Source organism: Brassica oleracea, chromosome C1 (genome assembly GCF_000695525.1).
Source record: "Brassica oleracea var. oleracea cultivar TO1000 chromosome C1, BOL, whole genome shotgun sequence".
Lineage (NCBI taxonomy): Eukaryota > Viridiplantae > Streptophyta > Magnoliopsida > Brassicales > Brassicaceae > Brassica > Brassica oleracea.
The window spans coordinates 191,891-215,663 of NC_027748.1; the positions used below are offsets into that span (position 1 = coordinate 191,891).

A 23,773-nucleotide genomic window follows, 5' to 3' on the forward strand; every position below is an offset into this window, starting at 1 on the left:
TTGCTTCCATAGACATATGCGTGTTTGAAGGAAGCGCTCTGTGTATTGTATTCATGTGCATGGTCGGGACACGTGCTGCAGTATCGCGAACGAAGATGCGTAGGTTATTGCCTCGTACACACACGTGTGTTCTTTATACGAGCCTACTCATCTCGACATAAATCATTTTCTTGTGTACAATATTTATGATCGATCTCGAGTGGTGTTTGAACAAATTTGTACATGTATCTCACCGTAAATTATAAGCTTATTTGTTTGTCATTCATCATAATATCTCAAAGGCTTGCTTATCTTACAAATAGTAATTAACAAACTAAAAGGAGAAACAAATCAATATCTACAGAAAGAAGTTTGATTGAGATCAAGCTGGTAGATGTAATACAAACTACACCCAATCGCTTGTCTTCATAGCCCTGAGTCCATTCTGATCTATGCACAGCCTGCATACTTATATATACTAATGAGTAAGGATCCCATGTTTGTCATTATACCCAACGATGTATTCTAAAGTTGTGACTTTACATGTGTGAAATACCAATAAAAGAAAAGCCAATGAGGAAAATGTGTGTAACAACAAGTAGCCTGTCTTAATTAAATGGTACCGTGCCCGTGTGTCTCGAGTTCTATGCTTCAGACAGTAGAGAGCAAAGCAGCACCTAGAAACAACAACCACAATCAATCCCTTACGTGTGCAATTCACCGAATTGAGTCTGAGAGATATAGATCGAGAGCACGAGCTTACAAGTTCATATTTTGCTGGATTTGGTCCAGAAGAAGCCTTTCTTTTTGACAGCAAGATTCTCTTCAGCGGATTTACTGTTACCTCTGGATCCAAAAGAGAAATGTCTAGCCAAGAAAGGCTTTGCGGCATAACCTTTGACGCTCGAACTCGAGACCAGTTCAGGGCTCTTGTCTGCTGCTGCTGCTGCTTCCATGTGGCTGTGATCATACATTACCAAATCATCGCAATCAAAATCACTGTCCAAAACTCGGTTTCTGAGTCTCTTGTTGTGCCTAGCTTTCAAATCCATCTCAACTTTCAACGCTTTCTCTGACAGCTTCGCCGTTTTCTTCTCACCAAATGTACAGATTGGGCACGACGGGTCGAATTTATCGAGTTCCGGCGTCATCTGCTCTAAACACTCACCATGATAGACATGCCCACATGCTAGAATCGCGGACACAGAGAGCTCATTGGTCATGAAAATCTTTTGGCTGCTCCACATGGATTTCTCTGACAATGGTCTAGAGCAGGCACCACAGGTTTGCTGATGATGATTGGACATTACTCGGTTGCCATGATGGTCTATCTTGTCACGATCAATCCCAAAGCAGTCATTATCATAAGACAAAGGCTCGTTGCTGCGAGAAGATGACATCATTTCAGAAGAGGCTTGCAATGACCAACTTTCAGATGGTCCACTCTGAGAAGAATCATATCTCAAAGGAGTTCCCTGCGTCTCTTCAGTTGCTGAGCCTCTACTTAGTGAGTTCATTCCATAGATTCGACTATCTGAGACTTGCTTTGATAGACGAGGGCGCTGTGTCAGTTTAAGTGATGACGACGAACTTGCAGGATGCAAGTAGCTCTGGGGAGAAAGTGGTGATGCTGGGAAAGAAGATGTCTGTGAAGGAGATGGATATGAAGGTGCCACAGACTGTGTTGAATCATTTTCTTTCTGTTTAAGAGATAGAGATGCGTAAGAGAGGGTTTATTACTTATTATGCATCAACAAAGGTATAATTTCAAAGATGTAAGAGAAGTCAGCTAGTGATGAAAGAAAGAGGCTTTACCTGCTCGAAGACTGTATCCATGGAAGAGTTTCTTGGGAAAGATAGATCTGCCACAAGAGACACTAATATGATCAAGAGAGATGCATAGGCGAGCTAAGCAGCAAAACAGACAAATCCCATCAATAAAACATACATAGCCACATCTTTCTTCAGCTAATCATGACAATTTAACAGGTTCTGAAGCATGAATCTAAAGTCACAAGTGAATGGGTTTTCCCTATAGCTGAAATGAATTACCTGACGCCGGGGATTTCTGCAGTGTATGAGTCCGAAAGCTGTCGAAAGGAGAGCCTTGAGATGATACGAAAGCAGATTCAGATTTGAAGTCAGAGCCATCGTTACCATCAGATAACCAAGTGAGAGATGACTCTTCACCAGCAACACGGCCTCTTCTATTATGATTATCCCAGCGGAAACTCCAAGTAGGAGAATGCCTCCTCTCAGTCTCAGCAGCAGCTGATGAATTAGGAGGCACCAGTACCATTTTGTCACGAGCCGCAACACAACACGCATTCCCCATAACTTAAAATAAAATAACAACATGACAATTAAGTTAGAAAACAAAGATTCAGTATAACAATCAAATCATTATAAGCTAGAATCAAAGTCCAGGAAGCAATTTGTAAGATCTCTGAGTCATCGATCTATCCATAAGGGAAGGATAGAAAAGGAATCATATCGAAACTATCCACTGTCCACGAGAGTTTCGGAATCACTCAACTGCCATGACTCTCTCTTCACTAAGCAAATCCCAAAACTAATAAGTCATAAAGAGAATCCGATAAAGTAATTAAACTCAGCCTAATTAGCATCCAAACAGATCCGATTTTAAGGCCACGAAATCTGCTGCAAGCCACCGATTACCCAATATAGAAACCAAAACCCCTAAAATCAAATTCCAAAAGAAACACAATCAAACAGATTCTGAGAGAGAGTCCCAGTGAGCGAACCTGCTCCCGGGAGTCCTTGAACGTCGCCGGAGAAGAGGAAGACGGGGGAAAACAACGGAGAGAGAGCGGTCTGTTAAGCAGTGCGATGATGCGAGAGGGCTTTGCTTTGTTCCAGAGAGAGGGAAAGTGATGAATACGAGTCTTTTCTCTTCTCACGGTTTATTTCACGCCGTTAGATTCCCGTACGTCTTCTTTGTATTTGATATATTATTACCCATAACCGTACCAAAGTAGTCAAAACCAAATCAAACTAAACCGAGACTGCTCCATTATTTCGATTCATTTTCATCAAATCCTTCATTATATTCTACCATACTGACACGTACTACAACACCCTTTTTAACCATGATTGGACCAAGATATAAATCGGTTCGGCTATGTCAAAAAAGATCGGTTAAGTGCCCTGTGGTGCTGTGACAGTGACACCGTCAGAGTTGTCGTAATTGAAGTGACTTCGGTGGTGACTAGTGCCAAGTCACGTTAAAAATACGGAGGGAGAATGGAATAATTATCCGGCAACTTTCCCTAGTGACGTCGGTAGATGGGGCCGTTTATAGCACAAAACAAACTATATTCCAAAGTAGAAATTTTATTATATTCGAGGGGCCAACTTATTAAAAACACGAAATAACCATTGTCCATGTAACAAGTACCTTACAGAACACGCGACCTTGTGAAAGCCAACACGGAAGGTAAAAGATTCAATAAAGAAAAGAAAGAGAATTTAAAGACGAAACCTCCACTTCACATAAACATTAAATACATTCAATAACCGATCACTTTGGTTCGAACCGCTAACTTTAAGTCGCCGGTTTAGAGGAATCTCCGGCATCAAGTTTCACGGCGGCATCTTCGTGGCGCAAGCTATTTTCTCTGGAGTACGGTTTCTTAGAACCCTGTAAGAAGAAGATGCAGAGTGTTTCAATCTGTTACGTTAGAGAACAAACACTTTTTTATTGTTGTTTAATATGGGCTAATGGCTCACCTGGAAAATGTTTCCGAGCTTCCTCAACCCTCTTGCTCTAGTTCGAAGAACATCTTTTGAAACACTCGGATCTTTAAGCACCTGAGGGAGTAACAATAAAAAGAAACACCAAGAATTTATCATTACAACGGAATGATTGATGTAGTAATAGGATCATAATTCACATACCGCTTGGCAGACGCGAGATAAGGTTGATTCGATGTCAAGCACATTGATTTGCCAAAGGGACTGAAGCATTGCATCTTTTTTAGCTTCAATGGCCTTCTGAATATGCTCCTCTTTGTTCTCTCCCTGGTTCAGCTTGCTCACTTCGTCCTGCAACACAAGTAACGAAACCGCACCTACGAGAAGAAAAAAAAAAAAAAGAAGGGATCGTTTTTGGTTTACCCGGAAGCCAAAGAAAACTCAACTTAAAAGATTGTTTTGTTTAGTTTACCAGAAGCAGCCATCACTTGAGATTTGATCTGGTGGCCTTTGTCACGCACCCACTCAGCTAAGAAGGGCACTTTCATGAGACGTTTGTCCTTTCCGAGTTCTTTCGCAGCTTTTCTTGTGTAAATGTAACCCACAGTGTGCAGCATTGCTTCCCCAAAACCTGACAGCACCCAAAGTAAGTTTTTTTTTTTTGCCTTTCATTGACTGAGGAGCGGTAAAAGTAAATTATAGGGTGACTGGGAAAGGATCTGATTACCAGCTGTTGAGAGTCGCCTTGCCTCAGCGGTAGCCCAATTCACAAATTCATCGGTTTGTCCTTCCACGAATGGTTCGAGTTTGTTCTTCAGCGTAGTGACAAGCTTGTCTTCCCTTTCCTTTTGCATCGCCTGCACACGAGGAATTATAACCATAGAAAAACACTTCAAGAGAAAAAAGAAAAAAAGAAAAACAACTTACTTTGATCTTGTCTTGAAGTAATTTTTTCCTAATCTCAGGCTCATGGGATTCTACTTCAGCGTCGAGTGATGCAATGGAAGCAAGAGCAAGTTGGCCAATGTAGTCCTCAAACAACTCACTACCAAAGAGCATGCCAAACACAGCTGCAGGATCAACCATTGCATCCCTGCACAAAAAAAAAAAAATCCACATTATTATGGGAATAGCAACTAAGCGTTAACACCAGTCACATTCGGGATGAATTGCTTTTAGCGAGGGAGAAACCAAAAAGATCTTCATATGAGCATAGAGTGGAAACTTACTGTTGAACACCTTCTTTGCCGTAGTTATCATAAGCAGTTCGTTTCTCCGGATCGCTAAGAACTTGGTAAGCTTCACCTAGTGCCTTAATATACATGAGCAGTGTAAGAATTGGAGTGATGAAGAGTAACTTAAACAAACAATAGTTAACCAGCATTTTTGTGTCATGATTAATCACCTGAAAGTTTTTAGCAGCTTGAGGATCATTAGGATTCTTGTCTGGATGAACTTGCCTTGCCTGCCCACATTCAAGAACAAAAAAAAAAAAAAAGAAGTTGATCTTATTATAATCATAACCAAAAGCTTCCAAATTTGGAATTTTTTTTAAATATTGTTTCTGTGATCTGATTTCCATAACCAAATCTACTTAGAACTCAGGAGAGATCTAAAACTGTGATGATAAGACAGAGAAGGGGAAGAGGGAGTGTGTTACTTTGATATAATAAGCTTTCTTAATCTCAGCAGCTGAGGCATCAGTCTTGACGCCTAACACGTCGTAATACTCACTCTCCTTCACCATTCCCTCAACCTCAAATCTTAAAAAGGAAGGGATACACCAAAACGTAAATTTGTTCAGAGATTCAATACGCAATAAAAATAAAAGCTTGTGGAGATGCGAAACAAACGACTTAAATTTTATTACAGATCTTGGAAAAAAAAACCGAAAGAATTTAGGAAATGAAAATCGAAACTGGAACACACAAAATTAAAATCAAAAGCTGGATTCGAGAGGCTGTATATGAATTAACCAGAAGAGGAAGAGAGAGACTTACAAATGTTCGTGGAGCACAAAAGCGAGGAAGGGATTGGATTGGTCTGCAAATAGATTTCAGATTTGGCAAGTTTATTACAGACAGAATAAGGGAGTACTACTATAATTTAAAAACTTTCTGTGCGAGCCACGTGTCCCAAAGTATTTATATCTGGGCTCTATGTTGCAATATATCTCGTACAATTGGACATCTTATTTAGACCCATCAGTCGGCCCACTAAGGGCTCTGACGAATATGTCGATGATGATGATGATGATGATTTTTGGAATTCTTATAAAAGTGATATGTAAACTATATTATGATAAACAAATTGTTCTTTTAGTCCGTGATCTAAGATGAATTAGTAGCAATCTTTTAATTGAGATGAATTAGTCACATATCTCCAGTTCGAGTTGTAATTTGGGTTGTATAAACAACGGTTCAAAATGTCTTAGCTCCGGAATATTTTGTTAGGAAAGCATTTAGATAAACAGATTAAAAAAATATAAGAGCACTACTTTATGCATTTCTCCCGACTCTATATAAACCCATAGTGGTGAGCTTTCATGTTGAACCACTTGATCATACTAAGCAAGTAGAAAGAGAAGAAAAAAAATGGCCGCTCTTGTTTCTCTCCTCTGCATCTATTTCCTTCTCTTTTCTTCAACTGGTCAGTGTGGTTTATATTTCTTACAATAATTTGGTAATATACGTACGTACAACTGATTAGCTAGATAGATTTCATTATTAAGTTCAGTTGTTGATGCGATTATAACTAAAACCGCAGGTTTGAAGGCGGTGGTGGAGGCTGAGGTATGTCAAAGGTACAGCGGTTCCTGGTCGGGAATCTGCCTTTCGTCGAGCAACTGTAATACCCAATGCATTGAAAGGGAACACGCTAAATATGGAGCTTGTCACTCTGATGACAACGGTTTAGCTTGCTTCTGTTATTTCGACTGCTAAAGAATACAAGCGCTTGTGTTCCGAATCTATGTTGTTTCTTTCTAAAACTCAATATATATGCATTCTGTCGTTATTTCCCTTGGCATCGTTTGTGTAGTGTTTTTTCGTTCTTCCAAAATAATACATATTATCATGTGTAACAATTTGCTTCTGCTTTACGTTGCATGCGTGATATGTACTTATATGTAATAAAACTTATCAATGAGAGTTTACTATCATGTGACTTATAAGATTTGCATTCAGTAGTCAGTTCTTACTATACACACGTATTAAAGAAAGGAAAGAAAACTGCCATTTTGAAAAACACCCAGAACTTCTTCTTAAACTAATCTGCTGGGTTTATTAGCGCCATTATACTGCATCATGTACATACGTTTGGTTCGTGATAAAACTTATCTACAATAAAGAGAAGGTTACTGAATCTGCAGAGCTAATACCCAGAACTTCTTCTTGCTGTAGTCCGCGAACAACAAGTGAAGCACATTCAAAAATTGACTTTGTTCAAGTTTTCGTTATAGTCCTTTAACGATCTATGTGTTGCGTTTTACGTTTGGTTGAATAAGTTTTCTTGTTGTTATTGAGGTAAATAAATGAAAATGGTTAACTATGGTCGTTTAGTTCTTAAGCTGTATAGTCTACTTATTTATACGTATGTTCATACGTAAAGTTATGTCATTAAAACGTTTTGATGTAAAAACTTGACTACGGCTTGTTCAAGTTTAGAACAAGCCAGTTATTTAGCTTCAATGCATTCTGAAAAAAAAGTTTATCGGGTAATTGAGTTGGAGCTAAGGTCCCCAATACACACAAAAATCCAGCTGTTGGAGCTAGTTTAATACTGGATAAACACAGCTGCCAATTACGTTCTACCACTTATTTAAATCAACCAATTAAGGATCACCAAGACGTTGGACCACACAGCTCATGCATACACTACAAGTAAGGTTTTCCGGGGTATCTGATTAGTAAAAAAAGTTACATTACAAGAAGATTAAAACCCATATGAATGTATTAAGAACTTGGTGCACACTTTGAAGATTCGTTACAACGGATCATGCGGGATTTGTTTACGTCGGGAACTTGAAAGTGAACTTCTTAAAATAATTGTTTGGATAAGATCAAATCAATGTGGACGATTTTTCTCAAATACTGTGGGATGCAATAACATTATTTCATTTCTTTTATGTATAAATAAATGTTTTGCCCACACATGCGAACATAATTCTTTTATATATACTTACTAATAAATATACTAATAGTTTAAAGATCAAAATTTTTAAATAAACATTAAATTTATACTATTTTTTAATATTTTAATTTCTTAACTTTTAACTTTTATTGATTTAAGAACATTACTTTTTTTGATAACAACATTAATTTATTATTTTAAAATATATTGTTATATCTAACGGTTTTTATTATATTGATTTATAAACAATGATCTAATTAATTAATATCGTCGAATAAATTATACTATTGATTTATCAACAATGATCTAATTATACTATTGATTTATAAACAATGATCTATAAATACCCGATTTTTGGTCCATTTGAATATCCGAGAGAGGGTCTATCCGTGGACTGCACCTCCCACCTGGAAGTTAGGTTCGTGTCTTTATTAGACCCGAGTTTAACCTTTTATGTTTTGCAAAAAAATAAACAAACAATAAAGGAAGATGGATGATTCTACAAAAAAAAGTTAGAATGGTTGATCATTTTACGTAGGGGTGGACACTTCGGTTATTTTCTCGGTTCGATTCGGGTTCGGTTCGGTTTGGTTAGTTCGGTTCTAGTATTTTTCCAACTGAAGTAAACCATAGTTAGTTTGTGTTCGGTTTGGTTTATATTCGGTTTGGTTTATATTCGGTTTGGTTTGTATTCGGTTCGGTTTATTTTTTTGATCGGTTTAATTAGATTCTTCTTAGTTTAGTTTTTCTAAGAGAAATTATGTTTTACAACATAAATTACGTAAACATAAACTCTGTGAACTAAATTCAATATAAAACTGAAACAAAAACCTTTAAAAAGTCACAAAATATATATATATAAGAATTAAAACAAATAAAAGTTAACTAAAGTAAAAAAAGCTTACATCATTAGTAATATTCTTATATCACTAAAATAAAAAAGCCTTTAATAAATGAAATATTTTAAATCAAATATTTTGATGGTTACATATTAGGTTAGAAGAATATATGTTAATGAATAAAAAATAGAAAATATGTGGTTTAGTATTAGAATTTTAGTATATTGGTATTAGTAATATTTTTAATTTAAATAATTATAAAAACACATCGGTTTTTCGGTTCGGTTTTAAACCATTCGAGTTGGGAAAATATTCAACCGAATGGTTTGAAATAGACTACTCGGTTCGGTTCGGGTTTTTTTGTCCACCCCTAATTTTATGTACTTGTGGATGGATAGCTTACAAACTTGTATAGGCCTCAGTTAAACCAGAAAACATCATATGGGCTTTTTATCATAATGGGCCCGTATAGATTACGTGGAAATCCTAGAGATTATAAGGGAAAGCAAACCCTAAGTTAGTTTTGTGCCTTAGCATAGTAATCGTCATCCGCCCTCATCTTTCAGCTCCTCGATTCGCTCCTCCGTCCAAGTCAACATGGTATCACTAATCTCTCTCTCTCTCTCCATGTCGAAGCAGATCTATTAAACTTGTGTGAATCGTTATATTCGTGTCACTTGTTACAGGCGCCGAAGAAGGACAAGGTCCCGCCGCCGTCATCCAAGCCAGCCAAATCTGGAGGTGGAAAACAAAAGAAGAAGGTTTGTTTCCTCAACCGGACATAATTTATGTTTGGTTAGAATGTGTAAAGAAGATCTTGTTCTTATTATTTCTGTGAACTGTGGTGTTAAGTTAGTCTTTTTAACATTTCTGTTGAAGACTTTGATTTGCTCAATTTGTTGTTGGTTTGGTTAAACAATTAAAAAAAAAAAAAAAAAACAGAAGTGGAGCAAGGGAAAGCAAAAGGAGAAGGTGAACAACATGGTGTTGTTTGATCAGGCTACTTACGACAAGCTTCTCACTTAAGCTCCCAAGTTCAAGCTCATCACTCCTTCCATTCTCTCCGACCGTATGAGGGTATGCATTTACTTTTGTCTCTTTAATTTTTCTAGTTCATGTCGCAAAATCATATTAGTAATATGATCTGATGATCCATATTGCAACAGATTAACGGATCTCTAGCAAGGAGGGCGATTAGGGAGCTGATGGCGAAAGGTGTGATCAGGATGGTTGCTGCTCACTCTAGCCAGCAGATCTACACTCGTGCCACCAACACTTGAAAAATATGTTTTGTTCCTGATTCAGCGTTGGCCTTAGATTTGTTTTTTGGTTACTTAGTTCTTCAAGAACTCGTTAGAATCTTGGTTTTGATTCCCCCTTTTTTTTTGTTCTTAAGATGCATTGAGATTACTAAATCTGAGTCAACCAGTGGCTTTATTTGTTGATCTATTTTGTCGTTTACGTATCATCGTTTTCTAGAATGCGATAACGAACCGATTTGATGTGCATCAATCAATTTAAGCCATGAATTTCTTCTCGAAATATTAGAAACGACGATGATGATGCTGGATCAACCACGAAGCAAACAAGACAGTATTTAATAAAGGTGTAAATAGGGATCCGTTGTCTTTTTTGCAAGTTTGCAACCATCATATTTCCCGCCATTAAAACATTGTTATTTTTCCTCGTACGTGACCGAGACTTTCTTCTATATTTTCAGCAATAGTTCAAAGACGATGATTCATCATGAAGTTGGACTTTTCATTACAAATTAAACCTAACACAACTTGAATGATTAAAGATTTGAGGTATCGAGAGAAGCTTTTGGGGGAAACAAAAGGAAAGTAAACAACAATTTGCCATTGAGATGGATGGTTGAGAGAAGAACCGATCAGTGTATCTTCTTTATTCACTGCAGCCTCATATTTCTCATCCTACATATATGTAAACACAATAATGTGAGACGTTCATTATAAAATCTCTACAGGTGTGTCTTAAACTAAGATTATCAGAACTTTGGTAGCTTTCTTTTGGCATGTTTTGCTATATAAACTTCACGTTTAGGGCAATAAATACCTCTTTTCTTCCTGAAATTGCCTGCCATTGGTTTTGTAGTTTGGGAATGGGACATGACCGGTCTCTATGCTGTTGATATCTTGCACAAGGAGTTCATAGTGTCTTTTTACCTCTTCTGTTGTTTTTCCACCAACAACTTGGGCAACATTGTGCCAACGGTTAGGAGTATCCTGGTCATAGGTTGCTAGAGCCTGCTCAAAGGCTTTGTTCTGCTTAGCTGTCCACAAACCAGAGCTTTGAGAAGACACTGAGCTTGATGCCATTGTGATGAGAGATTTTGTTTTTTTATGGATGGGATGATTGCAAGTCAAGAGGAGGATGATATGTGCACTTATTTGTTCCATAAGGCTTCCTCTTTATAAAGAAGAAGATGTAAGGTGACTTTGGGTAGTGCCAGTTGTTAAAACAAATATCTTGTCAAAGTTGAAGATATTTTAAAGTCCATGTCTCCATAGGAATCGCCTAGCGAACAGTAAAAGAGAATATCAGCCTATATTGGTGGAGATCAGTATCTAAAAGATCCGAACAAATCACTTATAATACTTTGGTTATAAGCTCTTTTTCCTTATTGCATTTTGAGTTTGAAGCTAGGCAGGAAGATTTGCTGTACGTGATTACTTATCTACCATGCCAAGTCAGTTAGAGATGAGCTATGTTCTAGATTAAGTTTAGGGAAGTTAGTAAATTCTATGTCAATATTCATCTACTTTGTGGAAAAATCTGTCCTCAGGGGAAAATTCTCTGTTAGTTCTTTGACTAGAACAGTAAAAATAAATTGCAGATAAACTGGATCACATTAATTGGCTAATAAGATTTCTTATCAATGGGACAAGCTAGCAAAAGGTTCTTCTGAATTTTAAAGTCATTGCAAGAAATGAAGTTGGGGGATCAAACTTTATTGTTGATTGCCAACTATGATTGTATTTGGCCATTTATTTCAAGCTACATCAAATCAAATATGATGTGAAAAAAGGGTCAACTCTACCTTGGAAGTTTGCCAACTATGCTTTTTGTTTGGTCATTCATTTGCATATTTGGTCTATAGTTGGTTAAACAGTTACTTTTCTTGGTGGATTTTGAAAACTTGTGTTGCATTTACTGTTAATGACTTTTACCTGTAACTTCTTTGTATCACTCTTTTTGGAGATACTTGCATTTGTGCTACTCCTAGTTCTAGATATTTTTTTCCTGCAGGTTGTGATAGCTGAATAGATTAGAGTATAAAACTTACGTTACAAGAAAGAAAAGTACAAACCAGGTAAATGAATCTTAATCATGAAGCTGGTTGGCGCATAATATATTCCAGAGATATATATAGGGTGCAAGTTGCTTACGGGATTCTCACTGCAAGTAGTCCATTCACAGTGTATATATTATATTCTCATCGTCTTTTCTTTTTCTTTGCCTTAGGGCAAGAGGTGTTAAAATGGTAGTAATTGCACAGATATCCCCACGTACAGTACTTAAGTTTGAGCTTTGGGGGAATGTCCTTAGCTGTACAGTGATTCGTTTACAGAAACATCTGAATGAATTGGTTGTTACTCAATATGGGAGGGATACTCTGCATCTTTACTTTGGTGATATATGAAAAGTTACATTTTGAGTAAAGATCTGTTGGATTTTATTCCATATATTGGGCTTCCATTCTTCTTATATATGAAGATAACAAGGCCATACTTGAAACACGTTGCCCCTAGACAGTGTAAACTATCATCACAGTAGCTTTCCAAGAATATGTAGGGAATAAAAAAAGAAAGGGAAGGGTAAGCATTTTCTTGCAAAGACCAAGTGTTATATACTTGTATTATATTCCTCACCAAGTGGTTGGTCCTTCTGCAACTTGACAAACGAATCCTTATGTAAGCTCAATTAGAAGCAGAGACCTACTTCGTTTCGATATCTTTGATCATAAGAAGTTGGCAAATGGAGAATCACCACACTTTTTTAAATTTTGTGAACAAACGCAGAGTTACCTTTTTCAGACAAAGTAAACTCAGCTTAAAAATTACGTGATTCTGTTAATAGTTATGTTAAGATAATTTCATGGAGAAAATCTGTTCCTTCACATTTTGCCATCAATACATATGGGTACTTTCACTTGGCTGTTTTGGAGAAATTATTGGCCAATTTGTTACTTCAAAATTTATTATATTCAATACTGAAAACAACCTTTTTGGGAATTTTGAAATCTTTTATTTCCATTTCAAATAATCGAAGATATCTTCTTTACTTGTATGTCGACATTGAAAGAGAAGTATAATTATAAAAACGGAAAGAGAATATTCGGAGTATATTAGTGTCTTTTTAGCTTATATTCTTAATCAAAAATGAAGAGATAAGATCTGGTCTAAATCTAAAAACAACTCATCATCTAAACTATCTTTTAAAACGCAATAATGGGGAGCATTTTAAATCAAAAGATATAGGTAGGGAGTGGGGAATATTAACACTCTAATAATTTAAAAACGTAGGCTGAAATATATAAATGACTTCATAGTAGCTGATCGGCGACGAACGAGTATAATGCGACGGTGAAAAAAAGAAATCAAGAGAAGCTTATAATTTAGAGAACAAGATGCGATTTAACATTTCGTCTAAGGCAAGCAAGACTTTAACGATCCGTTACAACAAAAAAGTAAACCAAACCAAACCGGAGAAACATTCATACGGAATCAAATCTAAACCGAAAACAGAGCAGCAAAACAACCACTTCATCTTCGATTACCATCCACCGCCTCCACTTCCTCCTCCGTAGCCACCATCACCACCTCCGTAACCACCTCCATCACGTCTGCCACCACCACCACCGTATCCTCCACCTCCAGATCCGTAACCGCCACCTCCACGGCCGCCACCTCCAGATCCGTAACCGCCGCCTCCACGTCTATCACCGTATCCACCGCCGCCTCCACCGTATCCACCACCTCCACGGCCACGGCCTCCTCCACCGCCGCTTCCTCTGGACTGAGCCTCGTTGACGGTGATGGTACGACCGTCGAGCTCCTTCCCGTTCATCTCATCGATAGCATCCCTCATGGATTTCTCATCCTTGAAGGTCACGAATCCGAATCCCCTTGATCTCCCAGTCTCACGATCGTTAATGATCTGTCAAAAACCAAATCAAAACAAAATAATAAGCAACAGAGCAATCATTAAAGCTGAATGAATCAAAAAAAAGCGATGGATGAAACAAGAAAAAATCGAACGTTCTCCGGGCTCGTAAAAGCAGCAGGAAGATTAAACGTACCGATGGGACAAAGCAAGTAACAGTAGTAACAAAGAACATAGTAACAGAAAGTAACAGAGATACACAGATCGGAATCAGATCCGCCGAGGATCAGAACCATCCTGGAGTCCGATCTCTCGTGTAACGGACCTTTGAATCGATAACTTCGCCGAACTGTGAGAACGTCCTCTCTAGCTCAGCATCTCCGGTGGCCCATGCTAGGCCCCCGACGAAGCACCGGTACTCAACTTCTGCAGACATTTTTTTTCTTTCTAAAAGACGGAGAAAAATAATAAAGGTTAGAGAGAGAGAAAGAGAGTTGTGATTTGAGATGATAAGACGGAACCTTAATTTATAGCGGGAGATGACGTAGTAACTAGGGTTAAGATATTTTCTAGGGCTGCCGAGAGATGGGTGTAACTATGATTAAATGATTAGTGGATATAGGCCCAACCATCATCATGTGAGTGAGTGTGTGCACTTTCTTTCTCCTCGTTCCGGGCAAACAATATGGGTATGAATGGTGACCAGGGAACGACGAGGAATAATGCATTCCCTAACGTTCCTAAAAAAAATTACCATTCACAAGGAATAATAATTTCCTCTCATTCCCTTTCATTCCCTTTTTTGTAGAGAATTAAAGAACAAAATTATTCCTTGTCAAATTTGATAAGGAATAACCATTCCTTTTCATTCCTGATATTTTATTCCCGTACATTCCTTTTTTATTCGTTCCTCTTGTTTCCCGGATGGTCACCAGTCGGACCCTATATCTCTGCATTTAAATATCTTTTATTCTCCCAGATGATATGACGCTTTTATCCTCTGTCTCTTCTCTAATGTGAGAACTATTGGGCCTGAATATTACTACAGTTTTGGCCCATTTAATCTGACGGCAAATGAGATTGTATGTCACTTGTTTCACTGTAGGGTTTAGTCCATTTCATCGGTCGTTTCCTTCCTCGCTCTCCTTCAGATTCTCCAGTTCAAGGGAAAAAACAAATTTAGGAATCTAAAAGTCAGAGATGGCAACAACGGTTTGCAGATCATTTCTAATGAGTGGTTCAAGAAACTTAGTATCGAGATCAAGAACCGTAACTCAAAAGTGCCTCAATCTTAAACCCACAACGACGACAACTTCATCTCACTTTGCTTCAGTCTCCCAATCCATCCCTCGCGCTTCAAGGTGACTACACTCAGTTTCTAATCCTTAATTGCTCCTCAGAAAAACACGAAATTTAGAGAACAGCCATGTTTTAAATGTGAAGGGTTCTGTCGGCATTGGGAAGCGTTGAAACGATGATACCACTTCATAGTGCGGTTGCTTCAGCTCGGCTCCGTTCAAGCATCGCTGCTGATTCCTCCTGCTGGAGCTGGCTTTCCCTGGGTAAATTCTCATCCCTTTTTTTTATTCTACTTGTTTATTTTCCTTAAAATTGTTGCCCTTTTTGCTACTTTTTGTGTGTGGGTTGTATATATTCTCATGCTTTATCACTAGTTTTTGAAAATAAAAGCGAAGCTGAAGATCTAATGATTAGTTTTCTTTTTTTTTTTTGGAATGGGGTTGATACTCTTTCATGGCAATGTTTAGATGAAACCGTACTAAAATTCTTTATTGGTGGTTTAGATGATATTCTTGATTAGAAGCATAGCTGTGTCTGTGTGTGGCAAGAGTATTTTCGTTAGTCTATTTCTCTTTTTAAGACTTAAAACAATCATAGAACTGCTTCACTAAATAAATTTTAATAAAGTAAACAAAAGCTGTGGAGCAATTGTGTCTTCTTCACTCAGTATGGTTCGATAAGGAAGTACAATGCATGATAAGGATCTAAACTTTTGACATACTTTAGATAGGAATATATGGTTGGTCTTAGACTATTTACTTGCTCGTGTTATGTCTTAAACCTTTGCTTCTCTGACTTGTGTTCTTCTACTTAATGCGATAGGACTTGCCACGCCTTTGTGACCCCCGGTCTGCTGCCTGGATCTTTATAAGGCGAACAAATAATCTCAATATTATTAGAACTTTACCACGACTTGAATGAATGAAGAAGAATAATACTCTTTTTTTTTTTTCTATTTTTTAACTCTTTTGTCCCATGTATGGTAATGGTTCCTTCAAAATTCTACTAATCTTCCTTTTGCTATTTCGATCCACATATTTTGGGACTTTTTTCTTGCATTGAAACCTATATTGATTGTTCGTGCACTTTACAATGCATAAACCCTTTCGTTTTTTTTTTCATATTCTGAATCTTTTTTGCTGATTTTCTTCCTATTTCTTATCGTCTCTTTAGAGCTGGGAGTTCCTCGGTGACACCATCATTAGCATTGGTCCTTAATCTTGAAGCTTCCATGGGTTGATACTTGATATTGAGCTGCTTAAGACTACTACTTGGTGGTACCAGATTGCCAGTTATGGAACCAGATTGTTTTTGTTTCCCAGCTCTTTTGTTCTTCTACTTAATCATATCATCTTATTGGAGCAGGGAATGGATGCCAAAATATCTCAAAAGTATTAATCATCATCTTAGTCTAGCTAAAGACACTAGAGTTGTTTCTTCTTGCATTTGAACGAACATAATCAAAGTTAAAAACCCTACCAACCAATAATTGTGAATCCAAACATTCTTGCAGTCTACTCCTAAACCCATTTATTAATAATGATGTTGGCATAAACTTTTTTTTCCTTTTTTTGGTCCACCAACTATGTAACTACACTACTGGGTTACTAGAGAATTACACTTGACAAACTGACAAATCGTCCAACGCCAATCTCGCCAGCTTCTTCATTAAATTACCAACAGGCTGGAAAAAAAGTTAAAGCTGTAGCATAAAAAAGTAAACTAACTAGGAAAACTACTAGCTGCTACATTTAATAATTATGGGAAACATATAATTGCAATCTCTAATCCAAGATATACAGGATTCAGCCTTCCGTTATTAAAACATTCGGCATTAATTAGTCATTTAAACGTTATTTCTGCTTAGTGAAAGTAGAAATCTAAATACCAAAAAAAAAGCGGATAATATTTATCGTTTAGGAAAAAAAATCGTCTTATAGTCTATCTGGATCCCCATCTCATAATGTAATTAAACCGCGTAACGAGATGGACGGGGAGAGCTAAATGCACTACATGTGTGTGTGCATGCCTATATAACAGCAGCTCTTGTTCTTAATATAATAACTCGAACCAGATAATAATAAAAGCATAGCAACATGGGAAATTGTGCACTAAAGCCAAAAGTTCTGACGTCAGCCGGAGTTCCGGCACCGGAGGAGTTTGAGACTTTGCTTCTTGGAGATCAGAAGGTCGACGCTGCGAAATCTCTGAGAAACTTGTTCCTTCAAGTAAGTCGCTAAAACGTTAATGTAGTAGCTTTTGGGATTATATTATATATATATATGTCGTCTGTGATTTTTGGTTAATAGGCCATGGCAGAGAAGAAAACAATGGAGGACGAGAAGACAACACCGGAAAAGACTCCGGTAACTACAGATCTGAAAACAGCTTTGTCCGAGGCAAAATCTCCACCCAAAGAGATCAAATCTCCGATAAAAGAGACAAAATCTCCGGCAACAGAGAAAAATGTTCCGGCAACAGAGAAAAATGTTCCGGCTGGTGATCAGAAGGTTAGGAATGAAGAGACTGTTAGTGAGGAGAAAGTGATGGACGATGCGACTGTGAAAGAGACAGAAACAGAGGCGAGGCCGGAGGAAGTCGAAAGCGAAGCAGCAGCACCATGAAAGAAGTTTGAACACTTTTAAAGCTAGCTTCTGTATTTGCGTTCTTGATAGCAATATCAAGATTTTTTTTTCTTTTTCTGTTTGGATTATGTTTGTTCTCTATTCCAAAATTCATTACATGAAATGCAACCTCAGTTTTCTTTTTTACATGATTCTTAAACTCAAAAATATTGTCTGCTTGGAAACGCTATCAAGTTTCTGCGTCTTGATAGCAAACGCTTGTTTTGAACTTTTGGTTACCTGCTGGCTAACACACAAACGCTGGTGAACTGACACACGCCATATTTCCTAACACTGAAGGTCACTACTAGTGTTAGATTTCATTTGGGCTTGGTAGGCTTTATCATGTTGCTGTTATGATTGGTAAAAGCTTTTGGTTTGAAAGTTACCGTGATTAGTTCTTCTCCTAGCAAAGAAGATGAAGCCATTAATCACATAGTAGTCAATAAAATGAAACTGAAACAAGAGAATATCCGTTTTATTTTGTTTATATGGACATATTAGGCTGCAATTGGAACTTTGGACTACATCTTCGATACGGTTTCAGCTGTATATGCTCTGTTTCCATTGCTAAGTTTACCCAAAATAAATGGAGAGCTCATCACTTTAGTGTTACCTGAGAAGCCTCTTGAGCTACCAATCTTCCCTCTTGTTCTCGGTAAACTTTCTCTACAAACTCTAATTTCTCGTGACACAAGTTAAACCTGTCTTATTGTTAACAGGAAGGAAAATGGTGTTGGGAAGTGACTTTGGAGTTTGCATCTTGTGCTTTTGTTATGTTTATGTCTCTCAATTTATCTTCGTTTTCTGCTTTTATGTTACGTGAATTGGTTTCTTCTGAAACAAGTTACCTAATTTGTCAGATAACCTTTTTCATGTTTTTGCACTTAGGATAATAAAAAATTCTGATTCAAAAACAAAAATCTCGATCAATCTTTGGGTTGGTGAAAGAAGATTAACACGCCTGAAATAAGACTAAAATAAGAAGATTTATTATAACCATATATATATATATCTGCGTGTATTAATAAGGCAAATCACAATCAAGCTTTATTGGGAGAAGCAGCCGGAGAATAGCCGCTAGAGTTTGGATCATGGCAAAAGCCACGGAGGACATTAGCTTCTTCAGATGTAAAGCCGAGAGAAGTCAGCATCGCAGGCCAACAGCTGGTCGTGATGACCTCGACGGCTTCGCAACAACTAACACCGAGTTTGGTCTCGCCGTTGAGGAAGAAGAGAACGATCTCGTTAGTGCATGACTTGAGCTCGTACAATGCGTTCCAACACTCCATTAGTCCTCCGCTCTGGAGCCTCGCAGCTATGTTGGTTGACTCTGCCGTCGGGATCGGGAGATCCCTGCCTGACACGGTGGTGTTTTGGAGAAGGATGCCGCCGAGAAGTGCGACGGTGGCGAAGAGGAAAGTGGTGTTTGAAGCCATATTATATTTGGTGGTGTAGCTTTAGTTTTGGTACTTTCGTGTTGTGTGATCACATTGGCTAGCGATGGCTCGAATTTATACTGATTTTTTGGGTTAGTGGGTGACTAAGAGTAATTAAAAGGTCTAATAGTGGGGAGGATCGAGAGTAAATGACTGATAACTGGTGATCATCAGTGATTAAAAGTAATTAAAACAGGATTAATGAAGCGTTGTATTAGGCTTTGGTGAAGAAGAGCAACGGATAATGCATACGGACAGTTTTCTTGGAAAAGAATCAAGAAGATTACATGTTACTGCTCTATCAAACAAAGTGGCTGTAGTTTAGTGGTGAGAATTCCACGTTGTGGCCGTGGAGACCTGGGCTCGAATCCCAGCAGCCACATCATTTTTCTGATTCACACATACAAATTTTGCAAAGTACGCAAGTGTTAAATGGATCCCAGCAGCAGCAGCCCATTAGTTTGCTGGGCACCTCTATTGTTGTTCTCTAATTTTACTACCAAATTTTCACCAACTTATTTTTTTAATTGAAGTCAGTCAACCCTGTAATAGTTTTCAAATAGCGATGCCATTCGCAGCTGTATTTCACAGTGTACCGCTTGGTTGGTTAATGCAAAGATCAAAAAACTACATGCAGTGTTTTTTTTTTTTTTTTTTTTTTGAACACACATGCAGTGTTTTCTCTAAACAAAATAAATGGTTGAAGGAGGTTTTGATATTTCAGGTTAATGGAGGTATGCATCAGTGGGTCCCGTAAGCATCTCTGACGTATTGCATCGTGTTAATAAATACAAATAAACAAAGTAACGAATAGGTAATTGATGCAAGTTTCCGTCGGTGCCGATGTTACACGTTATATTTGATTAATTATGAACTAGATCATGAGTATTTTATTTTTCTTTTAACACATATCGAGTTTGTCCAATTTCATTTTATGTGTAAAAACAATATTAAAACTGTCTTTTGTATTAGTAGTTTTTCATTGGTGTATTAGATATATATGCAGTGAAAACACTAATATAATATTAACTAATACAATTTAATATAGTAACCAATATGATTTAGATTAACATAACAGTGTATTATAAATATAGACGTAGTGTATTATAAATATAGACGTAAGACGAAAATACTAATCTAATATTAACCAATACAATATTTATCGATTCCTATATAAGATTGACTATCAATATGCCAATTGTAATTTATAAAACACAAATTATAAACAATAGGTACAGTTTCATCAACGCGTGTTAAGCTCCCAGACACGATCTTCGAGGCACAACCCAGATCTACTTTCTCCGGCGCCGGCGAAGCGGTTTCTCGCCGGCGCGGGGCTCTATCTCCGACGACGTTAATCTCTCTCACTCTTATGGTTGTATCTCGCTTTCTCCATCTTTTGTTACTGTGTGGTATCCATCGGGCTATTGAAGGAGAGAGACCCCAACGGACTCAACGACGAAGCCGAGGACTCTTCGTCTCAGATCTACCGGCGGTCCTTTCTCCCCAAATGGCTTCTTCTCCAGCGACGAGTCGAGAGGATTCTCTCGCCACTGCTGTGTTCCGGTTCTTAGGAACAATTCCCGACGAACCTCCCCCTGATAGCTGTCTGACGAGTCTCGAGGTCAACTTTGTCCCGTACTCTCATCCGCCCCTGGAGCATTGGTTTTACATGACGAGCTCTCCCCTTCCGTCTCTGGTAAGGACTGAGTCTATTTTCACAGTATGTTTTGCTCCTCACCAACTCTCAGGCACCAGATCTCAAAGCTCCACTAGACTAGAACTTAATTTCTGCGGTGATTTTTCACTTTACGCGTCTCCTAAAGTGGTTTCCTCTCCTTTTGGGTGGATCTTCTTCAACGGCTGCACTGTTTTTCTCCGACGTATCTCCGGTGACCTCTCCTACGGCACCGTCGAACAGCCAAGCTTCGTGCATCTTTGGTGTAGTGGGCTGCTCTTCAATTATGAATGGGCTTGGCCCATTAGATCTACCAAACCTGCCAATTCAAGCAGAAGCTTCTTAAAGCCCAACTCCAGGTTTGAAGATACGAGTCAGATTTGTATGGTTTGGAGAGATTGGGATTTTTCATCAGAGATCTCAGGTGGGTTCATAGGGATCTCTCCTCTTTGTATCACACGATCATATATATCCTTTGGGATGAATTTACTGGTGCGTTCATCGGACTCGGTTCTTGTTCGGCCATCCTCTTCTTTTGAAGAGAAATTGTTACTACCTTACCCTCTTTCTATGGAAAGAGGTGTTTCCTCGGTCTTGCGTCCGAGTGTTTGTTTCAGTTTCCTCATCGGTTTGTCATCTTGCGGAGCGGTCTCCACGGGACCTGAAGATGCGAATCCGCTGTCATCTTCGATTGAAGACCTATCTTGCTTAGCTTATTTATGTTTCATTCCCTCTATCTATTGTATTGAAGAAGATTAAGTATGAATGAAAGTAAGTTTGTGTTAAAAAAAAAGGTACAGTTTCATGAGCAAGGATACACTCTAATGTGTTGCCTCCAAAAGGTGTTTTTTTCCCAACAATTAAGGTTTCACACCATTAATTAGAACTAAAGTGTTTGGTTCCGATATTGTGCTTTTTGGGAGCTTTATGTGAATGTCGAATGATGAATGATATCGACAAATATTTATGGACATATTTTAGTGGGAGGAAATGAATATTCCCGAACCTATTAAGTTAGATATAATAAATACAAAATCTCAGGATTTTATTGAAACCGATATTTGAGGTCTAGTAGAAGAAACTTGGAGAAAAAGTTTTCCATAGTCATTATTTTTCAAATCTGGCAATTTGATTGTGAATATTTGATTGTAACCGAGATTTTAGGCATAGTAGACTCAACTTGGAGAAGGAGTTTTTCCATAATCAAATTTTTTAAAATATAAATTGATGTTTCTGTAATTGAAATAAGAATATACATTAGTATATTCTATTTAGTGTATATTTAAAGCAAATCCTGAGATTGAAATCCATATTCATGATTTTTCAAATCTGGCAATTCTGATATTTTAATTTTTACAAATAACAACTTAGTATTGAGTTTCATAAAAATCCATATCAAGCTATTTAAAATTTAATTCAAAGAGCTTTTGTGTTTAAGATAATTACAATTTCATGGTGGAGGAAACGTGTTCTTAAATTATTTGGTTAATTTAATCAATTAGTTTAGGAGATAACCGGACCAAGAAAGTCGTAATTGTATAATGACCGGCTAAGGACTTGTTAATGACTCACTGACTCGACTCGCTAATGACTGCCTCGTGATGCAATGTCTTGTGGAGACATTTGTTGTATTTATTTGACTATAATAAAAGAGGGAGTGTTTGTTATACTTGTACTATGATATATAATATAAATATGTTAATGTGAGTATATATACTATAACCATAGAATAGATGTTTCTTTTAATAGATATATAATGTAAAACATATAATAAGATAGATCTTACGGTGAAGTTAAATGATAGGTGGTTGATATTGAATAGATCTTACGGTGAAGTTAAATGATAGGTGGTTGATATTGAACTGTTTAAAAAAATATTTAAATGTGAATGATAATGTGATGTCCAACTTAAAAATCCACTTAAAATAAGTTGTAATGTTTCTGTTTTAATAAGATATAGATGCGTGTAGATAATTAGCAGTTGTTCAAAAAAAAAAAATGTCTGTGTACCATCAAATGTCTGGTGGGGCCTTGCGGAGTTGTTAAGCCATCAAATGCTTCTAGTTTAATAATGGCCCGTATATCGACCCACGAAGATTTGTACTGTACACTCCAATGATGAAGCCTTATAGTTATAGAAGTATGTTTACGTATATTGCGCTATGTGCAACGACAGAAAAGAAGTCATAAAACGATTTTGTCTTGCTATATTCTTTTATGTTGAATGCCATACCTATTGTCAATAGTAAGAATACGATGAACTGATCAAACGAAAACAAAAATTTGTATAACACACATGCATGGACGTACAGCCAAAATCAAAACAACTTGTCAAAGCGCATGCTGTGACTGCATGTGATGTTTATAAAAACATACATAACAACTTATCCAACCGATTAAACTAGCCACACGCATGCCTAAATTAATGGTATTTTGTAATTGTCGCTTTGATCTTTTTGTTTGTTTGTGGTGGTCAGTGGGTACTACTAACTATTTTGTTCGAGCCACTTAGCAGTTTAAAAATGACACTTTCTTTTAGGTAACCAACAGCAGTACAAAGGACTAAAGCTTATAGATTGGAGCCTAGCTAGCTAGGAGTGGCGGCATTGAGCGTATTTTATTCCTAGTTGACTTGTGACCATCGTATATTTTATATTTGGAATAATAACTTCGTACCATCCAAATAATGATTAGGTTATTTTTTCGCCATCAGAGAAACCGATATAAACCTAATACTGCAATGATGGAGACATTCTAACAATACTATATTTACGATAATTCGGTAAGATACAGTAGTCGATGATGCATTGATAACATTGTCGGCTATTAACACTAGCGACTCTTGACATGTGTATATACTGATCTAGAGGGATTACGATCAGAGTAAATAGATCATGTATGCAAACGTACCATATCCCACTAATTCAAAATAAGACCGACTCT

General features: G+C 37.4%; 7 protein-coding genes, 1 non-coding gene and 1 pseudogene across 11 annotated transcripts; 4 read left to right on the top strand and 5 right to left on the bottom strand.

The window, feature by feature from the left end:
• Window positions 1-461: 461 nt before the first annotated feature.
• LOC106324198 lies at window positions 462-2,903 on the bottom strand. 2 transcript variants are annotated; one of them, XM_013762211.1, is made up of 5 exons: window positions 2,745-2,903; window positions 2,032-2,316; window positions 1,795-1,841; window positions 743-1,679; window positions 462-656 (listed from the first exon to the last, which is right to left on the bottom strand). In XM_013762211.1, exons 2-4 carry the CDS (start codon window positions 2,312-2,314, stop codon window positions 747-749), a joined length of 1,263 nt encoding a protein of 420 aa, XP_013617665.1. In that variant the 5' UTR covers window positions 2,315-2,316; window positions 2,745-2,903; the 3' UTR covers window positions 462-656; window positions 743-746. The 2 variants fall into 2 exon arrangements, with proteins under 2 accessions (XP_013617665.1, XP_013617669.1); XM_013762215.1 differs by having other exon boundaries at window positions 736-1,679.
• A 422-nt stretch (window positions 2,904-3,325) lies between these two features.
• Window positions 3,326-5,784, bottom strand: LOC106305826 (chaperone protein dnaJ 10). The gene is made up of 10 exons (XM_013742258.1): window positions 5,694-5,784; window positions 5,354-5,456; window positions 5,099-5,158; window positions 4,923-5,005; window positions 4,621-4,786; window positions 4,421-4,550; window positions 4,166-4,324; window positions 3,898-4,070; window positions 3,730-3,810; window positions 3,326-3,640 (listed from the first exon to the last, which is right to left on the bottom strand). The coding sequence occupies exons 2-10, from the start codon at window positions 5,438-5,440 to the stop codon at window positions 3,545-3,547; spliced, it is 1,035 nt and encodes a 344-aa protein (XP_013597712.1). The 5' UTR covers window positions 5,441-5,456; window positions 5,694-5,784; the 3' UTR covers window positions 3,326-3,544.
• A 3,389-nt stretch (window positions 5,785-9,173) lies between these two features.
• LOC106313898 lies at window positions 9,174-10,112 on the top strand (annotated as a pseudogene).
• A 291-nt stretch (window positions 10,113-10,403) lies between these two features.
• On the bottom strand, window positions 10,404-11,105 carry LOC106313890 (protein RADIALIS-like 1). Its single transcript, XM_013751818.1, has 2 exons — window positions 10,740-11,105; window positions 10,404-10,597 (listed from the first exon to the last, which is right to left on the bottom strand). Exons 1-2 carry the CDS (start codon window positions 11,081-11,083, stop codon window positions 10,573-10,575), a joined length of 369 nt encoding a protein of 122 aa, XP_013607272.1. The 5' UTR covers window positions 11,084-11,105; the 3' UTR covers window positions 10,404-10,572.
• Window positions 11,106-13,274: 2,169 nt separating this feature from the next.
• On the bottom strand, window positions 13,275-14,288 carry LOC106313876 (glycine-rich RNA-binding protein 10). 2 transcript variants are annotated; one of them, XM_013751801.1, is made up of 2 exons: window positions 14,116-14,288; window positions 13,275-13,844 (listed from the first exon to the last, which is right to left on the bottom strand). In XM_013751801.1, the coding sequence occupies exons 1-2, from the start codon at window positions 14,224-14,226 to the stop codon at window positions 13,461-13,463; spliced, it is 495 nt and encodes a 164-aa protein (XP_013607255.1). In that variant the 5' UTR covers window positions 14,227-14,288; the 3' UTR covers window positions 13,275-13,460. The 2 variants fall into 2 exon arrangements, with proteins under 2 accessions (XP_013607255.1, XP_013607263.1); XM_013751809.1 differs by lacking the exon at window positions 14,116-14,288 and adding an exon at window positions 13,987-14,109.
• Window positions 14,289-14,914: 626 nt separating this feature from the next.
• LOC106296421 lies at window positions 14,915-16,603 on the top strand. 2 transcript variants are annotated; one of them, XM_013732559.1, is made up of 3 exons: window positions 14,915-15,151; window positions 15,234-15,352; window positions 16,263-16,603. In XM_013732559.1, exons 1-3 carry the CDS (start codon window positions 14,991-14,993, stop codon window positions 16,280-16,282), a joined length of 300 nt encoding a protein of 99 aa, XP_013588013.1. In that variant the 5' UTR covers window positions 14,915-14,990; the 3' UTR covers window positions 16,283-16,603. The 2 variants fall into 2 exon arrangements, with proteins under 2 accessions (XP_013588013.1, XP_013588009.1); XM_013732555.1 differs by lacking the exon at window positions 16,263-16,603 and adding an exon at window positions 15,912-16,153.
• Window positions 16,604-17,013: 410 nt separating this feature from the next.
• Window positions 17,014-17,747, top strand: LOC106301070. The gene is made up of 2 exons (XM_013737381.1): window positions 17,014-17,317; window positions 17,399-17,747. Exons 1-2 carry the CDS (start codon window positions 17,186-17,188, stop codon window positions 17,711-17,713), a joined length of 447 nt encoding a protein of 148 aa, XP_013592835.1. The 5' UTR covers window positions 17,014-17,185; the 3' UTR covers window positions 17,714-17,747.
• Window positions 17,748-18,736: 989 nt separating this feature from the next.
• Window positions 18,737-19,152, bottom strand: LOC106302932 (egg cell-secreted protein 1.4-like). The gene has a single exon (XM_013739330.1). It carries the CDS (start codon window positions 19,150-19,152, stop codon window positions 18,757-18,759), a length of 396 nt encoding a protein of 131 aa, XP_013594784.1. The 3' UTR covers window positions 18,737-18,756.
• Window positions 19,153-19,462: 310 nt separating this feature from the next.
• On the top strand, window positions 19,463-19,534 carry TRNAH-GUG. Its single transcript has one exon. It is a non-coding gene; the product is annotated as a tRNA-His (tRNA).
• Window positions 19,535-23,773: the final 4,239 nt, after the last annotated feature.

Coding starts and splice junctions, on each gene's coding strand:
- LOC106324198 (XM_013762211.1), bottom strand. CDS start 2,314: ATGGGGAATGCGTGTTGTGTTGCGGCTCGTGACAAAATGGTACTGGTG. Junction 1,842..2,031: donor GCAGAAATCCCCGGCGTCAG/GTAATTCATTTC, acceptor CTCTTGTGGCAG/ATCTATCTTTCCCAAGAAAC. Junction 1,680..1,794: donor TGGATACAGTCTTCGAGCAG/GTAAAGCCTCTT, acceptor TCTCTTAAACAG/AAAGAAAATGATTCAACACA.
- LOC106305826 (XM_013742258.1), bottom strand. CDS start 5,440: ATGGTGAAGGAGAGTGAGTATTACGACGTGTTAGGCGTCAAGACTGAT. Junction 5,159..5,353: donor AGAAAGCTTATTATATCAAA/GTAACACACTCC, acceptor GAATGTGGGCAG/GCAAGGCAAGTTCATCCAGA. Junction 4,551..4,620: donor TACTTCAAGACAAGATCAAA/GTAAGTTGTTTT, acceptor CCTCGTGTGCAG/GCGATGCAAAAGGAAAGGGA.
- LOC106313890 (XM_013751818.1), bottom strand. CDS start 11,083: ATGGAACAAATAAGTGCACATATCATCCTCCTCTTGACTTGCAATCAT. Junction 10,598..10,739: donor CAATTTCAGGAAGAAAAGAG/GTATTTATTGCC, acceptor ACATATATGTAG/GATGAGAAATATGAGGCTGC.
- LOC106313876 (XM_013751801.1), bottom strand. CDS start 14,226: ATGTCTGCAGAAGTTGAGTACCGGTGCTTCGTCGGGGGCCTAGCATGG. Junction 13,845..14,115: donor GCGAAGTTATCGATTCAAAG/GTCCGTTACACG, acceptor GGTTTTTGACAG/ATCATTAACGATCGTGAGAC.
- LOC106296421 (XM_013732559.1), top strand. CDS start 14,991: ATGGCAACAACGGTTTGCAGATCATTTCTAATGAGTGGTTCAAGAAAC. Junction 15,152..15,233: donor TCCATCCCTCGCGCTTCAAG/GTGACTACACTC, acceptor TTAAATGTGAAG/GGTTCTGTCGGCATTGGGAA. Junction 15,353..16,262: donor CTGGAGCTGGCTTTCCCTGG/GTAAATTCTCAT, acceptor TCGTCTCTTTAG/AGCTGGGAGTTCCTCGGTGA.
- LOC106301070 (XM_013737381.1), top strand. CDS start 17,186: ATGGGAAATTGTGCACTAAAGCCAAAAGTTCTGACGTCAGCCGGAGTT. Junction 17,318..17,398: donor TGAGAAACTTGTTCCTTCAA/GTAAGTCGCTAA, acceptor TTTGGTTAATAG/GCCATGGCAGAGAAGAAAAC.
- LOC106302932 (XM_013739330.1), bottom strand. CDS start 19,152: ATGGCTTCAAACACCACTTTCCTCTTCGCCACCGTCGCACTTCTCGGC.